This window comes from Epinephelus lanceolatus, chromosome 12 (genome assembly GCF_041903045.1).
Source record: "Epinephelus lanceolatus isolate andai-2023 chromosome 12, ASM4190304v1, whole genome shotgun sequence".
NCBI lineage: Eukaryota > Metazoa > Chordata > Actinopteri > Perciformes > Serranidae > Epinephelus > Epinephelus lanceolatus.
In genome coordinates, this window is record NC_135745.1 from 36951171 (window position 1) to 36963427 (window position 12257).

At 41.4% G+C, this 12257-nt stretch overlaps 1 protein-coding gene across 1 annotated transcript in view; it reads right to left on the reverse strand.

The window, feature by feature from the left end:
* Window positions 1–1558: 1558 nt before the first annotated feature.
* LOC117263627 (solute carrier family 22 member 23-like) overlaps window positions 1559–12257 on the reverse strand; it is a 57250-nt gene continuing 46551 nt past the window's right edge. Inside the window, exons 6-10 of the mRNA XM_033637203.2 lie at window positions 11660–11762; window positions 10629–10864; window positions 7053–7085; window positions 4456–4579; window positions 1559–3635 (exon numbers count right to left, since the gene is read on the reverse strand). Coding sequence (XP_033493094.2) covers window positions 2093–3635; window positions 4456–4579; window positions 7053–7085; window positions 10629–10864; window positions 11660–11762 — 2039 coding nt within the window. The 3' untranslated portion in view covers window positions 1559–2092. The remainder of the gene's footprint in view (window positions 3636–4455; window positions 4580–7052; window positions 7086–10628; window positions 10865–11659; window positions 11763–12257) is intronic.

The window sequence follows — 12257 nt, forward strand, 5'->3', positions numbered from 1 at the left end:
CCATTTCCCTTTTTTTTTTTTTTTTTTTTTCTTTAACTGTCAAGACGCCAAGCTCCACCAAAGTTGACATCACATGATTGCAGGGCATTGTGCTTTGAGGCTTAGCAGCATGGCATGTTAGACACTAAATGTTTCTATGAACCGGAACTCTAAATGGAAGTTTGTTGACTTGATCCACCGAAAGATCGATAAATTGAAGCTGAGTAGAGTACCTGTAAGGTTCTTCTTAAGTGCACCACAAGATGGTGTGAATAACACAAGTCTGCTGTTGTCTTTGACTCCTGAATGACACCTTAATAGATCACCAATACTCCCTGTAGAGATGTAATATGATATACTGTGAGTTTTATCACATTTCAAAATGACAAGACATCATTCAGTTGGCTCCTATGTTGTGCAGTAAAGTGTAATTATTATTTTTCATTATTACATTGTAAACAGTGGTCTATCCACAGTTGTACATCTTTCTCCGACAAATATTACAACCTCAAAAAAGTGTAACTACACCTGTCGAGTTACACACAAGTCAAGTATAACACTGTCCACACATGGACACAGGCTTTGGAAGAGAAAGTGCCTCCTTAAGCAAGAGTTTGTCAATTTAAGATCATGAAGAGGTTAATCTACCTATAAATGAGGATTTGACCTGTATTTTAAAATGTCATTTTTGACATGTATGACGTATTGCATGTTTGTGCATTGTTGTTTGTTGTGCATGTGAATGTATGAGCACGCTGACATACAGTACATAAACTATGTTAATGCCGGAACATGATTTGAGAGAACACACGGAAGGTTAGCGATGACAGTTGGTTATCACATCGACATTTTGTCATCCACTGGTTTCGTTTCAAAGATAGCTTCTGTGTGTTTTTAAGGTTTGCATTTTAAGGTTTGTTTTGCTGACACGTTCACAATTATTTTTCATGCTTTGTCCCAACTGCAAAGAATAAAGTGGCGTCACACTGAGGTGCCGCAAATACTGTAAGAAATGTAGTATAGCTTTGTACAATAAGGGCACGCCATGGGAGATTATTCAAAAATAATACTTTCAATTTAAAAAAAAAAAAAAAAAGACTGAAGCCCAACAACTAATTATGCAATTACTTACAATATCACATTTACAAATAAAAGCATTTGCATACCATTAATTCCATTGACTGAAACAATCGGACAAATCAAAGTTTCTTCAGAGCGACAAAATATGGGTCATTCTTTTCTCTTAATTTAGCAATCTCATTTCTAAATTCTGATTTATCAAACGGTGATTTAGCTTCAGTCTTTTATTAATTTGATTAACAATTCAATTATTTTCAATTTCTGAACTTCGAAACAGGGTTCACTTTAATCCACATACAGTCGATGTCAGGGGAATGCACCAAACAGGCAAATACTGTATTTATGCTTTTTTTTTTTTTGGCACTATGTCTACATTTGATTTTGGTCAGAGTAGTTTTTGGCGTTGCATTTAGAAAAATCACTCCAATTTGGATTGTTTACCTCTGCAATGGCAAAAAATATGCTGTAACATTCAGTTTCTTTTTTTTGTTTTTTTTTCTGTCCATACAGGTAAGGCGATGTTTTTATACAAATATGTTAGACGGACATTTCATTTGAGGAAAAGTACCAGTGATTTGATTTTTTTTGTTTTTTTGTTTTTAAGCATCATCGTATTTCTCACCAGTCCTCTCAGTGATTGTGGGTATAGTTGCAAGTCTCTTTAAAACGACAGACAGTGATTTCCCATTCATTTACATCAAAGTAGTTTATAGGCTGGTGATTTCCAGTGACATTCAAAAAGAGCAGAAGATACTGTCACATTGTCACAAACCAGCCTCTGGCACTCTCTCACTTACGTGGTCTCATTTATTGGCTAAATGCAGGAAGGGTCGGGGGGAGAGGGAGACATTGAGAAACATACAGCATCTCCATAAGACATGTCTACTCAACTCCAGGTGGGGACAGTCTCAGTGCCTGAAGTCTGAGTAGGACAGTTCACGCCCCCCTCATCACCCCCTTTGGGGTTATTCATGTGGCATGGGCTGCTTCCTCGCGCAACCGTAAAGCTTCTCCTCCTGGTTGCAACGCTGGATCATAATGACGCCACACCATTGACGGTGTTGTTGTCTGTGCTGGCACTGTCCCTAAGGGAAAGCATACCAGAGTCTATGGGGGAGGAGACGGTGCAGTCCATTAGAGAGAGGGGAGTTGCTTCTGTAGAGCCTGAAGTTGGCGCTGAATCTATGGCGAGGGAAGCAGCTGAATCCTGCGTGGGCTGAACAGTCAGAGTGGTAGATTCTGGAGTGGAAGTGTGCACAATGTCTGTGACAGGGAGAATGGTAGGAACCGGTGCAGTGGTATTGACAGTATCTATGACAGGGGGAGTGGAAAAGGGCTCTGGAGGCGTATGGCCTGAGTCAATGGGTGGAGGGGGAGTGGGTGAAGGGGAAACGGTGACTGGGCTAGGGGGAGAAGGAGAACAAGGAGATATTTCATTGACACAGGGAGAGGTGGGGTCCAACTGCGGCGACTGGGGGTGTATGACAGGAGGTATGGGGGAGTCTCTAGTGGGAGGAGTTGATGTAGAATCCTCTACTATTTCTAAGTGGATGGGAATGTCAGTGTGTACGCTAATGGGGGGTGGAGCATCAGAGGAAGTGTTGTCTATGAGATCTGTAATCGGAGCAGAGGGGGTAGGGGATGGAGGAAGGCTGTCATGCATAGATGGAGTAAGGGAGTCCTCTAAAGTGGCATGAGTGGGCTCTAGCAAAGGTGCGTGTGGGGCGATATCGTTGATCTCATGTCCCACCGGGCTGGGGGATTCTAACGTGGAGCTAGGCGGGGGTTCGATGATGGGCGTGGTGCAGATCAATAAGGAGGCAGGCACAGTTTGAGAGATGGGGGGAGTGGAAGGTTCTAATGAAGGGAAAGGGGTAGCAACTGACTCTTTTGTAGGTGAAGGACCAATGTCATTCATTTCAAGAATGACAGGATCCGTCAATGGATCAACAGATTCCAGGACTATTGCTGGAGGTTCTTCAGCATTGGCTAAAAGTGGGTCTGTGACGCACGGGGGTTTGTGTAAAGGAGTGGAAGACAGCAGGTGCTCTTTACTGACATGTATGACGCTGTCTTTACCCAAGGCTTTGAGGGGAGTCATGGACAAAGATGAAACAGAGTGACCGTTGGGGTCTTTAGGCTCAGGCTTGCCAGGATGCACCTCCATGAACGTGGGAGCCAATATATCTGCGACCGACGGAGCGGTCAAATCAACAGCTGAAGAGGCGGTGGAATCCATAGTGGACGCCGCGGTGGCGGCTACCTCGTGGAGCGGCGTGTCATGCACCCTGGTGTAGTCCCTGCTGCTCTCAGATTGGACCAGCAGGCCCTGCTCGCCAGGTTTCCTTGGAGGAATGAAAGGTTGACGGGTGTAGCTCTCGCCATCGGCCAGGGTCTCAGGGAGGGGCTGGTAGCGTGTCTCAGGCAGCAGGAGAATGCAGATGATGCAGATGAGAGTGCAGCAGGCAAAGATAATGTGGTGAAGGAAATAGCCCTTCTGATTGTGGAGCTCCATGATGGGTGCAGTCAGCATGCCGAAGCCAGCGCTGGCTAAGACCAGACCCAGCCCACCACCCCTGTGATGAGATGGAAAATGTTATCACACGGTAGGATTAAGGATTTATGACCACACATACCAAAAGACCTCATAAACCTCCTAGAAAGCAGCCAAAGAGAAGAGGGTTCACTACAATTAAAGTGAATGAATGAATTATATGTTGTTCTCAACTGTCACCTAAATCACTTCTATAAAGGGAGGATCTCATGTTTGGCCATGAATGCCTCTGTTGACATATTGCTGCCATTTTAGCAAATAGCAGCAGAGAGTGCTGCAGCACCACCAAACGCCCTCCTCTACATGCAGTCCTTTTCCTCTCCCATGATTGCCTAAAAGCACCACCAGAGGGCGCCCTCAGAGCACTGTCAGTAGAACAACACCCCTTACATAACCCCAGATAATGAACATCCAGTGCTGTGTCATATATTCTCAAAGGGGATGGCTAATTTGTACAAGATGGGGATTACATTTGACACCGGACCGTGAGAGTCTGTTCAATGATTTCATACCGTCCTTTAACAGGAGGTGGAGCAGCTAATCCATCTGCAGGACCATGTGATGCTATGGACACTAGGCACTGTAGTAAATGAATTATAAACTGATCCAGGTATTATAACAGGTGTAGAAGGAGCACTTCAAATTTCTACAGCACTTCTCAACCCGATGGCTTGACGATGCTACGTGGAGCAAGTGTGAACACATTATGGACTAGCTGCCCACATATGTAATGACAAACAATATCCTATACATTCAAAGCAGAAACTCCTCGGGAGTAAAGCACATTTTTCCACATTTCGTCCCCCTATAATAGTACAGTCTCGCTGTTTCAGTGGGCCTACCTGATCACAGTGGGTGTGATCTCAGCACAGAAGAAGATGCTCAGGTTGCTGACTGCGTGGGAGGAGAACATGCCGATGATGGAGAATGCGATGGAAAAGTTCTTATTCAGCGTCCCTGTGTAATCTGTAAAAGACATATGGAAATGAGGACCGAGGCAGGGGCACAAGATACAATATGTTCAAGTCTTGCAGTAAATTATTGTATTTTACAGATGATCTTGCAGCATTTCAGCCCCACTAAACATCATACAAAGAAGAGGCAAAGGATTGCTAGGAATTCAAGGGCTGAAAAATATATATGGACGCATGGAGGCAAAGAAAGGCAATGAGATTTTGAATTTTTCTAAGCTACCAAATTGTGAAGTTTAATCACTATCAGTGTTAATTTCGACAGCTATTTTAGTCTTAGTCTTGAGACGAAAATGCTTATTAGTTTTAATCACAGTTGGTTTTATCCTTCATAGTTTTAGTCTAGTTTGAGTCGACGAACACTCATGTTACTCAAATGTTTTAGTGGCTGAAAACTCAAAACATTTCAGTTGACAAAAATTAATTAATTAATTCATTCATTCATTTTAGTCATTACCTTTAGTCAATATGTTTTCTATATGTTTTCTTTTTAAACTAATCCACTTAGGCTAATTTATGTATGAGAAATTAGAATCAAGGTGACAGGTTGAATACAAATTTAATTTAGACAAATCCTTCTACAAACACAAGTGATTTCAAATAAACTTTCAAACTGTCATTTTTACAACAGTTTCTGACAGGTTTAAGGGCTGATTTACGAGCACACACTTACTGATCATCATTTGAAAAGCTCAACATCTATTTATGCTCTCAAAAACTTTGATACCACAAATAAATAATCTGAGACACCTAGGATTTGTACCCTGGTTCACTGTAAATTCTGACTCTAACAAGCAGAAAATAACTAAATTTCAGCCAGAATTCTTTCTTAATCTGCAATATTTTAGTCTTGTGAGGGGACACAAGTTTAAACTTGTGTCCCCTCACAGAGTTGATGATTAAAACTCTAAATAGCATCAACCCATAAACCTTCTTGAGATAGGCCGGACTGAGTGGAGTCCTTCAGGGATGAGCTGTGAAGTCCGGCGGCCGGTGGCTGCTAGCTCCGCTGCCATTCAGCAGCTAACGGCCACCGCTGCAACTGACCAACTCCACAAATCCATTCAGCTGCTCCACCATCCACAGTCAAACACACACGACTGATTATTTACTGCTGAATTACAGTTTACAACTGTGAGTGTTTTTACTGGCTAGAAAAACATCCTGGCGCAGACTATTTACTGGAGTTTACCAGCCCGTCGCTCATGCGGCATTTGAAGATAATTATAAGCACGGACATTCTTGGCTTTCAATGTCCGATTGTCCACCATTAATATTTTCATCATGACTCATCTCGTTTTCATCTTAACTTTTATTATCAAGATCTATTTTTAGCTTGTCATCGTCTTGTTTTTGTCATGGAAAAAGGTTGTTGACGAAAAACTTTTGTCATAGTTTTCGACAACAAAATTAACAGTGCTACCGAACGCTTCATGTCTTCAGATTTACATTTATATAACTGAAACATTTTACTTCAAGTATCATCCTTTTTGTTTTTCAAAGTTTTTGCAGTTTCATGGTTTTAAGAAGTTAGTTTGGTTTCACAAATTCAGAAAATTGTAATGTCAAATGTTTTCCATCCCTCATCTGAACTTAACTGAGAAGATGTAACCTGACAGGAGAGAGATCTGGTTGATCCTTTAGACTAGCCAGGATGTTGAGGTTTGAATTGTAATCTTAATTTCTGTTACACATACTGCGTCACCTCAGTTAAAAAGAACATTAATATATGTATATCTAATCTGATTTAGCCGATAAATGTAGAATAAATGTGTCTATTATTCCTAAAACACACAAGCATTTCACAGTGTATCACCACGACTAATTTCAAACTCTGCATTTAGAAAATCTAGAGTGCTGATAAACTTTGGTCAAATAAAATGTTACTGCTTCCCGGTGCTAATGTTTATTGTGATGAGTATTTGAGGAATTGGCCTACATACGAAGAGCCCATTTAGAACAATGATGGTTTGAATGGAGTGTTTTTTTAAATGAATCAGACATGTTGAAGATGGCATAAGGAGGATCAGAGGGGACTGCTCTGTGATCAGCTCTTGGTTCCCACAGGGGGTTTAGTGAGGAGAGAATAAAGAGATTGATAAACAGAGAAGGGAGGCTGGTTGTGAGATTCACAACTCAATACTAAAGAGGCTCACCGTCTTCAACACAAAGGGGATAAATAAGTGAAATGCTAGCCATAATTACATCTAGGACTTCATTATGTGTCTCTGCAGGGCTTGTTCACGCTAATGAAATACTGCAGAGTGTCTGTATGCAGCACATTTTCTAAAACCTCATCAGGATAACACAGCATCCTAAGTGATGCATGGTGTGAGACAATTCAAAGGATGTAAAGCTGATAAGACTGGTAGTGGAAAAAACACTGAAACAAGAGTACTCAATTACTGATCGGTTTATCTCCCCAACTCAAACACATGACTCAAAAGGAAATAAAGAGATTATCATACCTATATTCAGATGGCCACTGTACTTCCCCAGCACTAGAGGAGAATAAGACACATATGTATTAGTAAAAGACACAAAGCTGAGCTATCATCACATGTGCTCTTAAAATAAATCAGGTGTCGTACGTTAAAATAAAAACATGCACGTGTTGAGCAAAGCTTGTCAACACACACTGTCAGGTCACAAACAGGAACATGAAACATGAGCGTAACCTTGATGTGTTGACCCAGGTTAAACATTACGGCTCACTCATTTGTAACTAAATAAAGTGACTTGTGCTCGGAACACTTTTTGGTACACATTGACTAAAACGGTTGTTTGTGATCATGTTCGACTACTACATTAGAAACAACTGAAGGACAGCCAGATCTTACATAGTACATCCAGCACACTGAGGGTTAGCATTTGCAGGTGCATGTGAGACACAAGCAAGACGACTGAAATCAGTACTGTGACATGAACAACATCAACATATATCATTAAATGGAAAATTGTTCCAAATCTCCATACATAAGGCTTGGAAATAACCTATTCTGTTACTTTTTAATTATATTGTAATCATTCACATTCTTATGTAATACGATCATGTCATCATAAAAGTAGTTGTAGTGAGAGTCAATAAACAGCAGTGATGAATCATTGTCCAGACCTCACAGGACACATCCGTTATGACAGAGGTTCCTCTCTGGCTACACACCTTCTTCACTGTGCACAGCCTGCCACAAATCTTTATATCCTATGTATTCTTTTTATTGTGTAATAGTCAGTGCAAGTACTTTCAATACAATTTGACATATATAAACATAGGCAACACTTGATTTGGATAGTCCATCCATAGATAGTAGAGAGTATTTGTAACATTTCAACAGTTTATTAGTTGAGATTCAACAATTCAGCTGTTTGTTTTCTCTTTAGATGATTATTTATGCATGTGACTATTAGCTACATGTAAGTTAAATCTTTTTGGCCAAAAAAAGGATTAAAAAAAGTCTGTACGGGGCCGAAAAGCATATTTGAGCCTTATAATGAAGATATCTAAATTAGCCTCTCAGCTCCAAATGAGCATTCGTTAATATCTTTTACCACAAAGTGGCTCCTCTGCAGTGGGCTATTCATGATTATTTGCTACTTTAACCTTTGCTGCGATGGCGGTGAAAGCAAACAAATCTGTCTGCACACTATTAAATTCTCTGTTCTCCTCTGTTTTGTGAATTTGGAATCCATATTTCAATTTAATTCAATTCAATTCAATTCATACTTTATTACAGACACATCTCAAGGAGAGGTCCATAGTACCATAAGAGTAAGACAAACAACATACACAACATAGTTAGCTTAGCTAGGGAGACTTAAGATGAGCCACCGACATTGAGGTATGGCTGAATTTAGAGGAAAAGGTGCCAGGTCGTAGATGTATGATGCACATTTTAGGCCTTGTTTACACGGATACCGCTACAAATAAAAACAGATTTTTATTTATCCCATATAAAAAAAAATCAGGTTTACACAATCAGTTGTGATAACGATATCCCTGTTTACACGAAAACGCAAAAACGGCAGCTTTTTGCTGCAATTAGCATGCCCGGCCAGTAGGTGGCGATACGCCGTATGTCAAACACCATTCTTCGCATGCACAGTGATTTGTTTTCCTCTTGCCGCTAGTGATAAAAACAATGAAAAACTACATTTTAACCTTATGCAGCATAGTTGGCTGCTATGCTATGACTAAAATTGGGCACAGCAGACGTCTTTGTGCGCCGGTGTAGTGGTGGTAAGTTCATTTGTTAGCTCATAAGTAGTCCCAAAAGTGCTAACAAAACGTAAACAACCTGGCATATATCCGCCATTGTGGCTTTTGTGGCTCCCGGGCGCCTATTGGGCATGCGCGAACTGGGTTGCAATGTCATCGTTTTCCAAAATCTCCGCCAACCTGTTTACACATCTCCATAAAAACGGATGTTTTTAAAAACTTTCACTTGGGAAGCTGTTTTTGAAAATCTCCGTTTTCGTCGAGAAAAACGCCGGTTACATATATATGATGTGAATATATGCAAACGCAAAGATAAAAACCCATTTTCAGAAATATACGGAACCGTATAAACAGGCCCTTAGTTGAAGAAATGTTAAAACCTTTTTTATTTGCTGTATAGGCTACAAATTTTTACATTCAGAGAATATAAAATCACTTTGGGCCTTGAAAAATGATATATGAAAAATGAAAATGTTGAAAAAATAACAGTTACCTATTTCCTCTTTTTTTGGACAAACCAATAGGGAGCCAGTGTAGAGGGGATAAAGAGACGCATGTGGCTTCGGAGAGGCAGGTTGCCCAACCCTGGGTTAAGTGAATAGTTCAAGTTCAACCAAATTGTTGTTGAATCTTAACTAATACGCTGTTGAAAATAAATTCTCTGTAGCGGACTATCCAAATAAAGTGTTACCCAAATCTATGTTTCAGCTTTTACAAAGGCTAAACGACTCAGAACATCATGTTAATTATAATGAAGGAACATGTCACGCAGTGCCAGAGTGTGGCTCACTGATGTTTGTAAGTAGTTTTTAAACAACAACAGAGCTGTATGGCACAGAGGAGTAAGATATATGAGGCTTTGGATACATAGACAGGATCAGTTCATTGTCAGTTTTGGTCTTTTCATGGGATTTGTTGACAATATGAGAAATAAAGAATTGCACCAGCCTTACTTAAGCCTTCTTTAAAGGCTTAAAGGTATACTATGCAGGACTGTCGGTTACTGCTTGTAAACATACGAGAAGAGAAAGTAAAAGCCAACCTCTCATTTGGCTTTCTGCCTCGCTATATTTGCATTTTTCAGTGCCGTGTCCCTCGGATGCACGTGCTTACGGTCTGGCACCTGGTTGCTACCTTTATATAAAGCCGACCTCACCTAAGCGCTGTGGGGGTACACGCCCATAAATGTCCCAAACAAAGAGAACAAAGGGGAAATAAGAAATCCAGGCAGAAGGTAGAGTCTCTGCAGATAAATACACTGCTGCCTTCCTTCAGTGGGTCATAAGAGATGATTGAGAGGAATTAATTCTGCATGATTATAACAGAATTATACAGCAGTAATACGTGCAACAAAGTCAAATGTAGTTGTATAATTACACAAAATTTGTTTCAGTTGTTGTCACCTGACATGCTTAGGCCTCCATAGTCAATATGTGGAACGTCTGACACTCAGTTTCTGTACCCCTACGTTCACCTTTAGGGATACCTCACCTATAAAAGGAGTGCCTCCTGCCTTACCTCTCCCCTTTTGCTGTTGTAATCCCTGGGAGAGGTAAGCAACATTGCTCTGTAATTTACATGTTTTAGCACTGTTAAGATGTTTTTAAGTTTATTTTTCAGCCTAAACATAATGTATAATATGCTAAAATATTCCCATGTCACTTAATTTGTGTAGGGGCTCTAATTGACGGTTGCATGAGTCTACACATTATGAAAATCCTGCATAGTATACCTCTAAATCCTTTCTTCAAACCGAATACTGCCACAGATACACTACATCACTGTGGTATCATTCTCAGTGGACATGTGTTCCTCAACGAGTACTTACGATTGAGCAGGCCCAGCTGCAGCAGTGACGCCAGGGCAGTGATGATCATAAACATGAGCAGGCCCCCCCGCCGGCCCATCAGGCCCACCGCAGGGCACAGCGCCATGCAAGAGGCCACCGCAATGCCCGCCATGGTGTAATAATCTGCATAGAAGTTGTGGAACATGGTTGTCTCCTGAGCTTCAGGGTCCATCATGCTGCGGGCAAAGCAGTGGTGGATCCCATAACCTGTTAGCCTGGGTCATAAAGCACACACAGGGCTACGTTAGCAGATGCTAGTGGTTACAGTATGTACAGCAGGTGAGGAATAAGTGGATGGTGACAAGAAACAAAAAGGGGAGAAGATACAGAGATAATAGATCAGACCAATTTAAAGATGAAGAGCATGGAAGGAGATGGAAGAGGGTTAAGTGGAGGTTTATCACATTTTCCCTCATCTTATCTCAAAGAAACCGCACACATGTAAACGCTGACTTACTGACACACAAGCGCACACACACACACACACACACACACACACACACACACACACCCCAAGCATACACAAAAACAAGAGCAAACACTCACACACCCTCTCTCCTGCTTGTCTAATGTTTCATAAGGACACAGCTCATGTAAAATTTATGCTGACTCGGGGAGTTAAGGGGATACCGTGCACTGAGGCAGAGCTGAAGCTGGGTCAGCCTAGCTAGAGATGAGGTCTCAGATGGAGAGAAGAGGAGAGATCCCACCGGAGATGAAAAGAGAGAGCAGCACAAATATGGAAGGGCAAAAGCATTGAGAGCTACTGATCAATGCCGTATCGAGCCTCCAGGTTAATAGTGCCATCTCCACTGCACAAAATGGCGTGTCTGACTGGCATCGCCTCGCCCCACACAGGCATACAAGCACACACACGCATTCCCTTTTTTTTTTTCTCTCTCTCTCTCTCTCTCTCTCCGGTGTTCAGATCCTCCCACACACATAAGCACCTTGACACGTAAATGTTCAAACTGTGTTTTGGAGTGCTGATACAGAAGACGAACACTTACGAGTTGACGCAGAGCACAACAATATTCTTCCACAGGTTTCGCGTCCCGACCATTTTCACAATGCACGTCTTCTTGGGTTTCTTTTGAAGAGCTCTCTGCAGTTCTGGAAACAAGCAGACGTGTTAGAGACTGACCAAAATCTGACATCTGAGGCCAATATCAGTATTTGAGCATAAAAGTTATTTCATGACTTTGAGCTTAGCAATGCAAAGAGTGGTTATTTCATATATTCTATAGTGCCTGTGTTTCTTTTGGGACACTTGGTCACTGCATAAATGCATTATTATTATTTTTTTAGTCCCCACTATTCCTAGGTTGAAGCATCATATAATTATTCCTGTATAACAAAACACAGAGGGCTGTGGCTCAGGAGGAAGAGCAAGGTACTGGGCAAGACACTGAAATCCAAATAGCTCCCAATGGCTGTGCCATCGGCGTGTGAGTGTGTGTGAATGTTTAACTGAGTAGCAGGTGGCACCTTGTACGGCAGCAGCCACCAGTGTGTGAATGTGTGTACAAATGGGTCAATGTGACAAGTAGTGTTAACTCGCTTTGAGAAGTCAGGAGGCTAGAGAGGCGGTATAGTCCATTTACCAAA